Raw genomic sequence first — 15,792 nt, forward strand, 5'->3', positions numbered from 1 at the left:
GAGAGGTTGTTTGTCTTGTGGGAGAGTCTAGGATCAGAATGTGTAACCTCAGAGTGAAAGGTTTCTCATTTAAGTCAATATGGAGGAATTTTTTTCCTTGGACTTTAGTGAATCCATGGAATTCTTCATTGTTAAGCTTAAGATAGTCAAATTCCTGATTGTCATGAAAGCAAGGAATATGGAGATAAAGCAGGAATGTGGAGTTGGGTATTCTGCTCCTACCCCTTTTGGTTTTATGGAAATATTAGCAGAATGGTGGTGGTGCAGAACACATCCATTTGACAGGGACTCTGAAAACAAAAAAATGCTCGAGATCACAGCGGGTCAGGCAGCATCCATGGAGAGAAAGCAAGCTAACGTTTCACGTTTAGCTGACTCTTAATCTGCCTGATCCCCTGTGATCTCCAGCATTTTTTGTTTTTAGTACAGATTCCAGCATCTGCAGTAATTTGCTCCTACATTGGCAGGGATATCCTGCTTGCTGTTCATGGATCATTCCATTCATCTAGTACACGAAAACAAGAGAATCTAAAGTGTTTTCTACTGCTAGAAAAGATAGTCAGAAAACAATATTGGGCAGTATGTGATTTATTGGGACAAACAACAAAACAATATAAGACTTTTTAACTGACCAGTTACACAGAAAGCCAGTCAAGGCACACACTTTGCTTTGTATAGGACACAGAATAATTGAAATATTAATCAGGATAGTCTAACTTCTAGGACATGTAAGACAAATAACATGAGAAAAACAGAATTCTGGTACTGGCACAAAAGAGAATTATAAATACAAATACAACACCTACAGATGAGATTAAAGACTATGTAGATTACAGTCATAAAATATTGTTGTTTTTACAAATATAAAATACTGAAGAAAGTAAATATGGCTAGTCATTTTGCTGCTGTCTTGTCTATATATATTGACCATAAGCCATGCTCTTCAGCAAGGTTTGTGGCATAGGCTAGCTCACAGTCATTGTCACAACAACTACCAGTGATGCTACATGTTGGCCAGGCAGAGTTTGTTTACAACACAATGGCATCCATTTGGCCTTTCTTTCTCTTTCCATGTGGAATGCTCTTTTGCTACAAGGCACTGCACGGAGTGTGTCAGCTAGCCCAATCCAAGAATCAGTCACTGGATTTAGCCTTTCACCAGTCTGTCCTAGTATTTCTACTCAGATGATAAATCAGAGGTTCAGCGGTCACAAAACTCTTTCTCTGCACGTTGTTCTGAAGAAACTGGTTCGCACAGAAATTCAAGGCAAATGTAATTGTAGCATCAAAGCAAGAATGATCAAATTTAACTACAAAGCATCAGAATTAATGGGATGAAATGGATGAGAACAACTTAGATATGATATGATGTTTCTTGTCGAACACAGCCTAGACAGACTGGATTAAAAATACTAGTGGAAGTTCCGTCTAGTAAATTGATATACCTACAAGATACAACCTACATAATACAACTAACAACCAACCAGTTCCAGAGACTTAAACTTTATAACCAGAATAAATACTCGATAACATTACAGAGAAATAGCCAAACTTTAAAATGATGACTCACAGTTAGCTTGAAAATGTAAATGATCAGAAAAGTAACATCAGAATAAAAAAAACTGCAAGAAAATAGTCAGTTAGCTTGTAACAACTTCCTCTATTTAAAGATGCGCAAACTATCTAGTTCCCAGTATTCGGCTGAGAATGTATGCGTAAAATTTCATCATTACATATTTCTGAAACTGGTGCACTAACACATGGTAAAGAATTCTTTAGTTCCCTTACAACCAGCATTTAAAATCATATACTCTTAAACTGAAGTAATAAATCATTCAATTACACAAACTTGGAAATTCAAATTTTTGTTGCTTCCTACAGGTTGAGAAGGAAATGCACAATTTGTTTCAGGTTGTTTTCACACGAAGTTAGACTCAGAGTAAGAATTCTATAAGCAACAAATGTTTAACACAAATTAGCAGGACTATTCATAACTACACATAAGGAAGCATTACATAACATGCCTTTCAGTTTATTGTTTAATGAACATTTTTAGTGCCTTTCCTACTACAATCCGTACTACAATCTGCAATACAACATACAAAGTAACTTATACATATTCTGATCAAGTTATAGTAAGGGAAGGCAATATGCAATTTCCATTTCAAATTTAAGCCCCTTACTTCTTGATGCAGTGGTACAGACACAGACTCTATGAAATCGAAAAGTACTGCTATGGAGCTTCCTTAAGATCATATCTAAGATCAATCCTTCATACACTGAAATTATTTAGCGTACAAAATATTCCCATGCACATCTATATAAATATCATGGTTGAATTAGCAGCATCTTCATGTGAAAATGTTCATTTGTAAATACATGTACTGATCATATCATTCATCTTAACTGCATCATTTTCCTATTGTTTATTTATCATTCATCTAAGAAATCCGTACGTGAGTCTAATGACTACTCACTTCTCAACAATCTGTAATCAGCCACCTTTCCTGTGGATACCACTGGTTATAAACCACTTCTACCAAAGCAAATCTAGTTTAACATTACCAGCTTTAGCCTTTTAGAGTTCACTCTTATTTCTTATCAAATTTCTTATCATTATATCTTGTCCTACAACAGATTATTAATCAAACCACTCATGGAAAAGTGTCATTATCATAAAGAAATTCCAAATAACGCATTGATTCTTCGTGATCTCCTTGTACACAGATACAGCAAAGAATGCATGCTTGCTAAAATGTGAAGATGCTGGTCATATCTGGTGGCTGACTAATTTCAGTATAGCTGTCAGAGGAAAAGTGGAAACAGCCAGTACTGAGTTTATCGGAAGGAGGCCTGGCATGGATGCGGCTTCCTTTTCTAAACATTTTCAAGCAGTAAAATAGATAGTCAGGGCTTGGAAGAATATGAAGAGTGGAGCAAAAGAAGAAATCGGGTGAGCATTAGTGGCTGATATCAAAGTGCTGCTGGCACATGTTTGACAATGGATGTATAACATGGTTGGGAAACTAGGGAAGGGACCATCACGTACAGCAGCACAAATAATGTGGAATGAGTTGGCTTCTGAATGGGACAAGAACTTCAAGAATGCACACGTGGTTTTGGATAAAGTTTACAGATCAGATCGGCAAAGGTAGAGTGCTTCAGATGTGGTAAAGGGCAGAGAGCTAAATCTCCGAGAAGCACTTGACATTTCCCAAAGCAATAGTCAAGCACTGTCATTTTGTTTGCCCACATGAAAAGTCACTTGCTAACATGCACGTAAGTGTCTCACACTCTATAATACATGCTGGCACACTTACCTCTCACAATCCCAGCCCTTGCTCCCTGACATGACATTGTTACCATGAATTTTGAGATACTTGCTTAGGACTACCGAATCTGGAGATAACAGCAACTGCACCTGTCCTACAAAAGCAAACAATGCCAAGGAATACCAGGCTACAGGAGAAGGATGTCACATCATCTGGTATTTAACACCCTATAGAGAAGCAGAATTGCCCATTGATGGCTTCCAAACTAGCCTGAAAAATAGATGCAGATTTGGGAACCTGTCATCAGTAGGATCATGAGAATCTTTTCTTATTTAATGTTCCAATGTGTTCTTCAATCTCTTTCCCAGCTTCAACTTCCTTTATAAAAAATACAAAAAGGATTTGATATTTGATTGTTATAGGAAATTCTTCAAATTGATTAAAATTAACGGTGTAGTTAGTAATAGTAGACTTCAGAGACTGCCAGCTAAAAGCCTGTATAGAACATCACAGAAAAGCAAGATTTTGTAGTCTACTCCATTGCTGGTGACATAGCAACAACTGTGTCATGTGTTGTTTCACATGCACAACCTCCCAGGGACTCCAACTCAAAGCGGTATAGGTGTTGTGGATGAAAAATTGAAATTTGGTTTGACCCAGCGCACAAGGTAGCCAGAGGAAGTAGGTGTGGACATGGAGCTGGAGGCACAGGATGTGTCACACCCAGGTGAGACAGCAAACAGTTGATAAAAGTTGAAGAGAAGGATTTGAGCAGTGTATCAGAAATATATGAATGCTCTCCATGGCCTGTCACAAAACCTGCTACAAATGGCTAAGATGGAATGAATGCATCAACATCCAGGAAGGTTCAACAAACTGCAGGACGGGCTGGAGAAGGTAGAAATGATAGGAATGTCAGAACATGTAAATTAATCTCAGTGGCAGACAGTGAATTCAATGTAGAGGCAATGAACGAAAATGCACTGTCATTAGATGGACCATGAACAGATACAAGAATAGACATCTGACACCCTGAGGGATGAACTAATGAGCTCCGTTCTTGCAGTAATAATCTTGCTGCAGGTTGGCACATGGCTTTTTGGAGGTTGTGTCCCTGTATGACAGCAGTAAAGTGGTAAGTGACTGGAATAATGATGTTGAAGTGAAGGTTTCAGATTCCCTAGCCACTGAGACACTGTTTGAACCAGGTAAACTTCTACAGAGGATTGCTGTTACTTCATTCAAAGGGGAGTGGGACAGTGGACAATGGTTCAAACTAGTTTGGAGGGCAGGAAGAAATAAGTCACATTGTAAGGCAAAAAAAGTGAGAAAAATACCAGCAGGATCTATGGACGTGGTGGGAGTAGTTACCCAAATAAAAGTTTGATAATTCTGAACTGTACTGCTTTATTAGAGGAATAATACACCGTGCAGGGAGGGTTCCACAGTATAAATGTGAAGAAGAACTGCAATATTTGCAATGAATGTCAACGTACAGCCAAAGATCTCCATAAGTAAATTCAATGGACAGCATTTCCCCCATAGCTTCCACATGAATGTGTGACTCCAAACAAATTGTGGCTTTTTAAACAATGAAACGTATCATTAGAAGCAAATGGAAGGCAAAAGTCTTGTTCAATAAGATAGTTAATGCTGCAACGTTCTAACTATGTGATTTGGAGCTTCCTGCCACTGCGAGGGTAGGCACTTCAACCCAGAATGAAAATATGGAATTCCAGCCAAATTATTTTTCAAGTACAAAAACAGTAATTGCTGGAAGAACTCAGAAGGTCTGGCAGTATCTGTGGAAAGAAAGGAGAGATAACTTCTCAGGTTCAGTGACCCTTCTTCAGAAGTGATTGTAGCTAGGGCGAAGGTTGGTATATATGCTGACAATGGGGTGGGGAGGAGGGGACAGAAATAAACGACAGATGGATATGGAGCCCAGAGAGAGGAAGAGAGAGTACCAGTCGGGCAGATAAAGAAATGGATAAATGTCAGCCTGGGAAAGTGAATAGCTGCCAATAGGGAGCATCAGTAACTGAGAAAGAGTTGATTATGGTAGCAGCTTATGTGATGTCAAGAACTGGTGTGTGGGGGTTGGGGTAAGGACAAGGGAGAAGCCCTAAAATTATTGAATGCAATGTTGAGTTCTGAAGGCTGCAGGGTTCCCAAGCGGAAAATGAGATACTGTTCTTTTAGCTTGCGCAGAGCTTCACAATTCCTTGAATTACCTGTGATGGTTTGGCGCTAGCATGCCAGCTATTTTAGCAATATTCAATATTAAAATGATGACATGCACATATGTAAGATAAATGTACATAAAGATGATGAACATGTAAATAAAATGTGCATAATATCTATCAGAACTAAAGTATTTTAGTATAATGGTATTAATGTAAGTTCATTTCTGTTGCAATCATTTCTTTTTCTGTCTAAGAATTGATATTAAGAAGGCTCCATAATTTATGTCTCAATTCATTTTGGAAAATCAGTGAATGTTAAGGGTTAGTTAAACTATGTAGATTCAGAATGAGACTAGTTAATTTGTACGGCTCTTATCCAAGAGTCTTGTTAGAAATCTGAACAATTTTTCCTCCACTATATTATTGCTCAGAAACACATTTCAAAATATATTTTGGTACTGAGCATGCTCAACAGATGAACAAAATGGTCCTGATTAGACTAACATTTTATTATCTAAAAGATTTTTAATTTTTTTTCTCTCAGATGCAACATTTCCTCAGTACCACAGACAAATTGATATAAGAATGAACTTGAGCAGTGTGCAAATTATGACAGTTCCAGGTAGTAATGCAGTTAATGCAACTACCAGATATAGCCAATATCATCATCTTTGTCATCTTCACTATCTTCATCATCTTCATTGGCTCCACCCTGAGAAACTTTCTCTTCCTCTTCATTCTGTGTTTCTCTCTTATCATCCTGGTCATCAGACAAAACTTGGAACACACCACTACCAAAATCACCAGAATTCTCTTGATCTTCTTCTGAAAGTAAAAGATTAGGGCCTTAAAATATTGCCTTTCAAAAAAAAACCCAAGTAAAATGCCGTTAATGTACTCCATGTGCCACATTAAGTTTTGAATATTCAGCTGAAACTATTTTGGAAGTCATATTTTACAATGTTAAAGAGGAGAAATATCCATGTTGTGAACATAAAACTTATAAGGACATGGTTGAAATTAAACAAGCTTATTTAAAACTAAAAATCAGTTGGCTCCCATCTATATTAAAAAGATTGGCACTTGAAAATCTTAATGGTAATGAGCATTTTCTGAACTGAATATATGGAAGAAAATATTCAGTTCAGCTAAACAGGAAACAACTACTATTGTAAATCACATATATTGTGAACATTTATTGCTTTTCCACTATTTGAATCTTGAAGTTGGTAGTATTAGTGGAGTAATGCTTAACCTGATTAATTATAGTCTTTTGCGAATTAAACATGCAATAATCCTTTATATATGAATAACTTGGAGGAAAGAAGTGTATCTACTGTAGCCAAATTTGCAGACAACACAAAAATAGGTGGAAAGGCATGCTGCGAGAGGGATACAAACAGTTGACAGAGAGATATTGATAGGTTACGTAAGTGGACAAAAAGTTGGCAAACAAAGTATAATGTGGGAAAATGCAAAGTTGTTCACTTTGGAAGGGAATTCAAAAGAACAGAATATTATGTAAATGGAAAAAGAATGCAGAAAGCTGCAATGGAAAAGTACTTGGGGATACTTTTATATGAAACCCGACAGAAAGCTAGCACACAGATATAGCAGGTAATCAGGAAGGATAATGGAATATTGGCTCTCTTTTCAAGAGTGTTGGAATACAAGAGTAGCAAAGTCTCACTGCAATTGTACAAGGTGCTGGTGAGGCCACATCTGGAGTACCGTGGGCAGTTTTGGTCGATTTATTGAAGGAAAGATGTCATTTCATTGGAGGCAGCTCAGAGAAGGTTCACTAGGATGATCCAAGGTATGGAGGGATTGTCTTGCGAACAAACATTTGGTACTGAAGTTTAGAAGAATGAGGGGTGATCTCATTGAAACATATAGGATTCTTAAAGGGCTTGTCAGAGCAAATGCTGAGAGGATGTTTCCCCTCATGAGACAGTCAAGGATCAGGGGCACCAATTTCAGACTGAAACGAGGAGGAATTCTGTCTCTCAGAGAGCAGTACTCTTCGGGACTTGTTGCCACACAGAGTTTGGTGGCATAGTCCTTGCCTATATTTAAGGCTGAGATAGTATCTTGATTAGTCGGGAAACCAAGGGGAAAGGGAAGGATAAAGCTGGATGTGAAGGATGTCAGTTCAGCCATGATCCGAATGAATGGTGGAGAAGGATCATTGGGTCAAGCAGCCTACTCTTGTTCCTATTTCTTATAGTTCTTTATTTTAAATGGGTTAACTGGTTTTGAAAAATGGTAGGGAAATATTATATGGACAATTTACATTTTGTTGTCCTTCAATATCAGCAACACTAATTTCTCACATTTGCCACAGAACTTTTAAAATCTATTTCTGAAGACAGTTGCCTATATCATCATGCCATTTTACTTTGATAGATGGGTTATGATGTTTCTTTGCAATTTACAGAGAAACAGTCTCAGTCAGGTTCACAATTCAGGCTTGCTATCTTTCTCTTTATTATTAATGATGTCATAACTTATAATTCAATAATATCCAACCCTTCAAAGGTTGATTTTACTAAACTGATTCATTGTACACAGTAAGTGGTGCCAACCATATCCAACAATGGGAACCTTAATCTTAAAGGAAGGCCAATAAATTCAACTGTAGTCATCAAAGATGCATGCGGCAGTTTGTTTCTTATTCTGTATCTAGCAAAGAATTTCAATAATACTTTGTTGCCCTGTTCTCTATCTCAAAAGAAGAACACAGCTTAATAGTGAAAAATCCCCTACTTTGGCTGGTCTTACCACAGATTGGAGTCCCTTCTCTCCGTGAACCTGCTAGTTCATTTCCATATTTGTCAGCACACCAGCACTGTCCAGAGCTACTGTGACACTGGATTGGTTTGTAATATCCATCCTCATTGCACCTTGGTATAAAAGCACCTAAAGAAACCAGAAAGAGAAAAATTGTGATAAAATGTTTAACTTAATATTTTCAAAATATTGCATTGGTTTAACCAATGGCTCAATACATAACAATTTTCATTTAGTGCCTTGCAAATATCAAACCTTCCCATGCTGCTTTTCAAGGAGAGGTAAGATACTGAGCGGGGGATGTTTGGGAAAGTAATCAAAGACACAGTCAAAGAATGTAAAAATCTTCTGAATTTCATAGGGTAAAAGGAAGTGCCAGAGTTTCCACCACCCTGGTGGGAGTGGCAGCACTATATAAAATTAGATCAGAGTCTGGAGAGAAGATGGTGTGAGCTGGGACATAGATCTGGAGAAGGGCTGAGTGTGGTCATGCAGGTATTCAAATATCAGGGGCAAGGCTTTAAACTCAATGCAGTGTGGACATTGGACAGGAGTGATGAGTACAACAAAGTGCAGACTGCAGCTTACCATATATATAAGTAATATACGGTAGATACGGTGGAAATAAAAACAGAACATGCTAGAAATATGGTCAGACAGGATCTGTGAAAAACAAAATAGAATGCATACGTCAGGCTGGTAGCGTTTCATTTGAGTACTAATGACAGGACACAGACCTGTACCTTTACTTTGCTTCTCTTTCCACAGATGTCATTGTTTATGAATATTGCTTACATTTTCTGTTTTGATTTCAAATGTCTAGATGAGTTTGGGGCTTGTGATGGGTGAACAGAGGAACTAGTGAGGAGAGTATTGAAGAATATATACATATGGGTTTGAGTGATACTGCATTTGAGATAGAGGCAAGCAATCATTCAGACATGGAAGTAAACCTTCTTAGTTAGGCTTGGATGCCGAAGGTAAGTGTACATCAGGGTTGAGCAGGTCATGGAGCTTGCACACCTTTTGGTTCAGTCTGAACCAGCAACAGATGAAGGAGATGTAATCAGTTTCCGAGGATGCCTTCAGTCTTGCAAATGTTCAGTTGAAGAAATAGTTGGCTCTTCCCAGACACTGGGCAGATAAACAGCACAGCCATAGGCTTTAAGGGTTAAGGCACAGAGATGGAGTTGGGTGCCATCAGCGTACACATGGAAGCCAATACCATATTTAAAGATGATATCAAAGAAGGATTGTGTCTAAACAAGGAATAGGAGACAATGAAACCTGTGGGACAGGAGAGGAAGAGGAAGTGGGATACATTTGAGTTGTGGGAATTTGATAAAAAGATGGGTGAGATGGATTGAATAAAATTGGATGGAAAGATTTGGATTTAAAAGAGGGAATTGTCATGAAGGTGGAAGATAGAGAAGGTTTAATGTTAAAGCCCAGTCAAATAGCAATAGAGAGGAATGCAATGGTCAACTTATGAAAGGCCAGAGGAAAGCTGAGGAAGATGAAGGTCAATAAAACAATAAACTTGCTGTTAACTTTGACAGGGTTGTTCTCAGTACCATAAAAATAGGAGACTAAATTGCAATAAGTCTAATGGTTGCAGTATCTTGGAGAAGAATGAGAGGCTTGAGTGAGTTGGACACTGTTTTCATGACAGCAGTTTTAAACAGAGACAAAACAATCTCTGAGAAGACTGATGTTAGTGAATATTGAGCCAAGGAATTATAATTGAGTAGAGAAGCTTGGTCAGTTAGTTCCTTTTTTGTTAGGTCAGTTTTATACTGTTTCAATTGAAGATGTTTCATTCACTGGAAATGAGTTCCATTTTCACTGTTTTCATTCTTCCTTTCTTCCTGAAGGTAGTTTGTTTATTAAAGGTTATGCTTTCAGGATGCTAAGTTGCTATTATCCATATGAACCTTTACAGGAAATGTCAGAAAACTTTGCCTCTATGAAGTATCACTCTCAAACACAACTGTGTCTTACTTTACATCCACATAAGTGCATTCCAGGGTTCAGTGCATTGTAACTAGGGGTGAAAAGCCTAATGAGTTGTATCCGTCCCAACCCTTGGGCATTAAGGAAGTTACTAACAACCTCGCACTATCCTAGTTTGATCATTGAACTGAACACAAACTGAGATCACAGCCTGGATTGTTCAAATGTTTACTGCATAAGTCACCAAGTCAGAAACCTAACTGCTCAAACAAAGGACAACAACATAGTTTTTGAGTCAAGTTGTTGTAGTCTAAATTTGGTCAATTTCAGTCATGTCCAATTTTGAATGCAAAAAGAAGTGTTGGTACATATGTGCACTATGCAAGTGCTACTCCATATATAAAATGACTTGGTGTATTTCATGGGAAATGTAATATGTGCAGTGAGAAGCTCTCTTACAGATGGGAGTAATATGCCCAAATAAATATCTTTAGTCATCCTCTGCAGTTGGAACCATAATGATATTCTTCAGCAAAAAAATAATTTTTGAGCCATGTGTGTTGGAGACATTTTGAAATGATATATTACACATATGCAGATCTCTGTTCCTCAAGTGGACATATTACCTCTCGTCTAACAGTCTACTTTGAATTCAGACTTCAGATTAAACAGGAACAAAATCTTCCATTTTCTGAATCCCTAAATAAGTCTCAATGCAGCATAAAATTATTTTGAAAAGAGAGTAACACACCATTAGGATGGTGAATAGTGTTTTTGCAAGTGCAGCAAGCAAATATTTCATTTTTATATTGAGAATCCCCTGATAATTTTCTTTAATATTTGCTGTAGATGCAGTGAGTAGACTTGACATCATTTTAGTGATATTTGAACCATTGCAGTTGTATATTTGGATTTATTTATTTAAAATTGTATGCAGATAGACCATAATTTTGTTGTGCCTTTGAAAATACATATTAATGTATCATTCTACACTAATTTAGTTTGGTGTTTATTGACTGCTGAGTGAATTCCTCCTATCAATGGCCCTTTCTATCCTTGCATTCCATGTTTTTAATCATCTCATGCTCAATCATTCTGCCAGAATATTAAAAGCAATTCACTACCTACCTGACTGTCCGTTTGACAATACCCGCTTGCTAGCTTGAGGGATGAATACACCAGTTTGTGTGACAGCAAGTAGAGAATGGGACGGGGAGGGTTTGGAAAAGAACCAGAAATATAAAGGAATAGATGGTGTTTTGAACCATTTGTGATTTCCAATGAACTGCAGAATTTTAAAAAGTTTACATTGTCACATTTAGAATACAGGTAGACGTACTGCACTACAGTATTGTGAAGTTGAAGAAAAGTTCAGTGAGGTGAACAGGACAGACATGAAAAATTCATTTCAACAACTGGGTTGTTCCAGCTCTTTTCTGATCTTTTCATTCCATACCGTAAATATAAAGCGGAATAACAATAACGTTTGAAATTAATGGTAGATGTGCTACAATTTTGAAACCACTTTCAACTCATCTCATCCTAATGAATCATAATCAACCAGATTTATTTATCTTTTATAGATTTTCAGATCACACACCATTGAACTCTAATCAATCACACTATGTAGTTCTCATCACATTACAATGCTTACCTAAAAGATGTTTCCCTCTGCTCTGCCTTTGAATCTTATTAATTTCAGCTTGGCATGGAAGACCTGAAATGGAATTTAACAGATAGTAGGCCCCAATTGGTTGCGAATGATACCTTCAATAACTGACCTCTGCATAAACATTACTGCATTTTGTTTTACACTTGATATTCAGAAAGCTGCACATTTTCACATAAAGCAGAGGATAGCATTCAATTACAATGCTTAAAAAGTAAATTACAATTTTTCACAATTTTCAATACCTCAAGAAAGGTCAATGGATGTATCATGACGGCAGATGTTACCTTTCCTGAAAATGTGCATAAAGCTATAAATCACTGGACGTAAAGTTATTTTCTCATACAGTTTGAATTTAATATTTTAAATCAACTGTCAGTGTCCATTATGAAGTTGTGATTGCAAAAGCAGCTATCTGATGACGGTCAGCTGAACTTTCATTGTTCTGATAGTTAAAAGTACAATCAGATGGTGCTTAACATCTCATTCACCAAAAGTAAATTTGTCAAACAAAAATGGAAACCATCAAAACCAATATATGAGGCCTTGATTGTCTTGAAGAGAATGTGCATTTCAACTACAGCTCATTGTAAATATTTTATTAAACTGTCCATCGATTGGAGTTATACTGAGCACAAAGGATGGTGGTTGTGGCTGTTGGAGGGCAGTCATCAGCTCCGGGACATTTTTATAGGAGTTCCTCAGGTGGTGTCCGAGCTCCAACCATCATTAGCTGCTTCAATGACCTTCCCTCCTGCATGAGAAGTGGAGGTGTTTGCAGGTGATTGCACAAAGTTCACCATCATTTGCAACTCCTCTGATACTGAAGCAGTCTATGCCCAAATGCAGCACGACCTGGCCAATATCCAGATTGACAATACTGGGCTGAGAAGTGGCAAGTAACATTTGCATTGCACAAGTGTCAGGCAATAGCCATCTCCAACAAGAGATAATTTACATCTTAATAGTGGCATTTTCAAATGCCACTGTGGGAATCATGATCCAGTTACCTTGTCACACAACACTGCTTTAAATACTGTGTCACAGAATTGTACACAAGGTTCTTCCAATCTAGTTTATTGAATTTACTATTTACAAAATGATTTCAGATACTGTGGGAGATTGAATGCAGACCAGGTAACCACTTTTCTGGTGATCCCTATTCTGTCTGCAATAGTGACTCGGACTTACACATACCGCATTCTTAGTTTCACTCTGATTTGTCCTGTTCCAATTGAGTTCATATAAGCTCCCAGAACATTATTTCACCTATTTTCTGGGAATGCTGCCATACCTAATTTTACTGACTTCAGATATAAGCTATACCCTCGATTTTCTATTCATCAAGGGATGTTGGCGAAGTAGACAGAGAGAGAGAGACAGCAGCATGTGGGTTGATGGTATGGTTGCTGAGTCTTTGTCAGAATATAGGTCAGGAAAGATTCTACTGTCTATGGCCCCGAGGCCCCTTCAGTTATATTACAATGATGGATCCTACAGAACTCACAACACTGGAACGGTACAGTTGTTCTCTAACCCCAAGGACTGGCAGGGAAGGCCATGACACCATGTCTTGCCAGTCTGATCCAAGGTAGTGACCCAGGCCTGTACAGTTTCAGTGCCCAGCAGTGTAGGAAGAAGGCCAATGACCGCCTCCACCCAGCCAGTGCCACCATCTTTCCTCTGTTACATCACACTCACTATCTCTGCTACTGTACACACCTCCCACCAAGACAAATAGTCGATTGTTCGCACTACTGCTTACAACATCTTCCCTCATTCATGCTCTCCCATCCAAAATGCTCAGGGTACCTCATCACTTTTCCCCCCATGTGCACCAGCATTTGCAACTTTGCCATCCACTTTCACCTCACTCATTCCTGTCCTTTATTTCATTCCAGGAGTAAATGGTCTATAAGACAGCTGGAAGAAGATGGTAGGTTGCCCAACATTTAGCTCCTCACTGCTCAGAAGGACATGAGCCTGACTCTGACTGTGTAAGTGGTTAACTAGCTGTATCCAAGCCCCTGCACTGATATTAGTGGCTGCTCTTGACTTACTGTGCTTGGGGAACCCTGCCTAAAGGGTGTCTCCCCTAACCTGACAGTGGGCTGCGCCCCTTTGACTTTGAGACAAGGATAACTGGTTGAAGAACATGCCGTGTGTTTGCCACATGGGCTATTGACACAAAGTGGTGATGTGACATTGATGTGGTACAGTGCCATGCAACAACATGTCCACCCCCTTGACTGATCACTGCTGATAAGCATGACAACCTTCCTGACTTTATGCCTGTACTAAAAGAATTCAGCTGGTATTGAGTCATAGAGTCAAGGATCGCTTGTTAGGAGGCAAAGACCAAAAAGGCCAAGTATAGGAAGGCAGGGATGCCATTAGCATTCAGATAGGCTCAAGGTGAGTGAGTGCTAAGAGAGTGAGCGATCAGCCCTGAGATGCAGTATGGTCTAATCCCTGACAAACCGATGGGAGCTCAAGACAGACAAATCCCTCGGCCCTTGCATCCAAGGATCCTAAAAGAAGTAGCTACAGAGATAGTGGAAGCGATCTGGTTGTGATTTTTGAATGTGAGCAGTTTACAGAGAGATGTCAATAGGTTAAGTAAGTTGGCAAAAAGTTGGTAAATGGATTATGATGTAGGAAAATGTGAAGTTCAGTTTGGACGGGAGTTCAAAAGATATTTAACTGGGGAAAAACTGCAGAAAGCTGCAACACAAAGGAACTTGAAGATACTTGTGTATGAAACACAGAAAACTAGTACACAGGTACAGCAGGCAATCAAGAAGGCTAACGGAATGTTGGCCCTTATTTCAAGGGAGTATAACAGTAGGGAAGTCTTACTGCAGCTGTACAAGGTGCTGGTGAGACCACACCTGGAGTACTGTGAGCAGTTTTCATTCACTTATTTAAGAATAGATATCACTGCATTGGAGGCAGTTCAAAGAAGGTTCGCTGGAATGATCCCTGGTTTGGAGAGACTGTCTCATGAGCAAAGGCTAAACAGGTTGGAACTCTACTCCCTGGAGTATAGAGGAATGAGTGGTGATCTCATTGAAACATATAGATTTCTTAAGGGGCCTGTCAGGATAAATGCTGAGAGGATGCTTCCCCTTATGGGAGAATCATGGCAGCAGTTTAAGGCTGAGATGAGGAGGAGTTTCTTCTCTCAGCGGGTTACGAGTCTTTGGAACTCCTTGCTACAGAAAACTGTGGGGCAGACTCTTTGTTTATATTTAAGGCTAAGATAGATAGATTCTTGATCAATAGGAGAATCAAGGGTTACAGGGAAAAGATAGGAAAGTGGACATGAGGAATGTCAGATCAGCCATTAACCGATTGAATGGTGGAGCAGGCTCGGGAGGGAGGGTGCTGAATGGCCGACTCCTCTTCTCATTTCTTATGATCTTATTGTCATATACCCTTCAACATTCAGGACCTAATCTTGTAACCCTGCAACTTCTCTGTATTGGCTATCAGATCATATTTATTTACTTCAACTTATGTGCATTCAGATACAGAGCCTTTAGTTTTGTCTTTTTGTTATGATTGTAACATCTAGTTTTGACTGTTGGTGTGGAGAGGCTGGTAAGATGTCCATTGCCAGTGTCTGTGATAGTGGGATTCGGACAGTTTCTATCCATAGATTCTGAGATTTTGGTGGTAGAACACATGAGCACATAGTAATAGAGCATAGTAATGATGTAACAATGAAGGCTATAATGAACAATAATCCCCACGATAAGCCTCTCACTGCTCACTTGTGAGAGTCTCGTGTCAATGTCTAGAACTTAGTTGGAAAAGAAACGACTTGTCACGAGACATCTCACACAATTGTCCCAAATTTCTCCCCAGAGGCCACATTGCTCAGGGCCGAAAGGTTCTACCCAAGTTTCTCAGTTACTAA

The 15,792-nt window shown here is 38.7% G+C and overlaps 1 protein-coding gene across 2 annotated transcripts in view; it reads right to left on the bottom strand.

The window, feature by feature from the left end:
- Positions 1–596: 596 nt before the first annotated feature.
- Positions 597–15,792, bottom strand: part of LOC109929127 (SPARC (osteonectin), cwcv and kazal like domains proteoglycan 1) — a 468,013-nt gene continuing 452,817 nt past the window's right edge. For both annotated transcript variants that reach the window (XM_048603880.1, XM_048603879.1), the window contains 3 exons: positions 11,856–11,918; positions 8,240–8,377; positions 597–6,283 (listed from right to left, as the gene is read on the bottom strand). In XM_048603880.1, the coding sequence (XP_048459837.1) occupies positions 6,102–6,283; positions 8,240–8,377; positions 11,856–11,918 (383 nt within the window). In that variant the 3' untranslated portion in view covers positions 597–6,101. The remainder of the gene's footprint in view (positions 6,284–8,239; positions 8,378–11,855; positions 11,919–15,792) is intronic.

The sequence above is a fragment of the Rhincodon typus genome, chromosome 12 (assembly GCF_021869965.1).
Source record: "Rhincodon typus isolate 14 chromosome 12, sRhiTyp1.1, whole genome shotgun sequence".
Taxonomy (NCBI): domain Eukaryota; kingdom Metazoa; phylum Chordata; class Chondrichthyes; order Orectolobiformes; family Rhincodontidae; genus Rhincodon; species Rhincodon typus.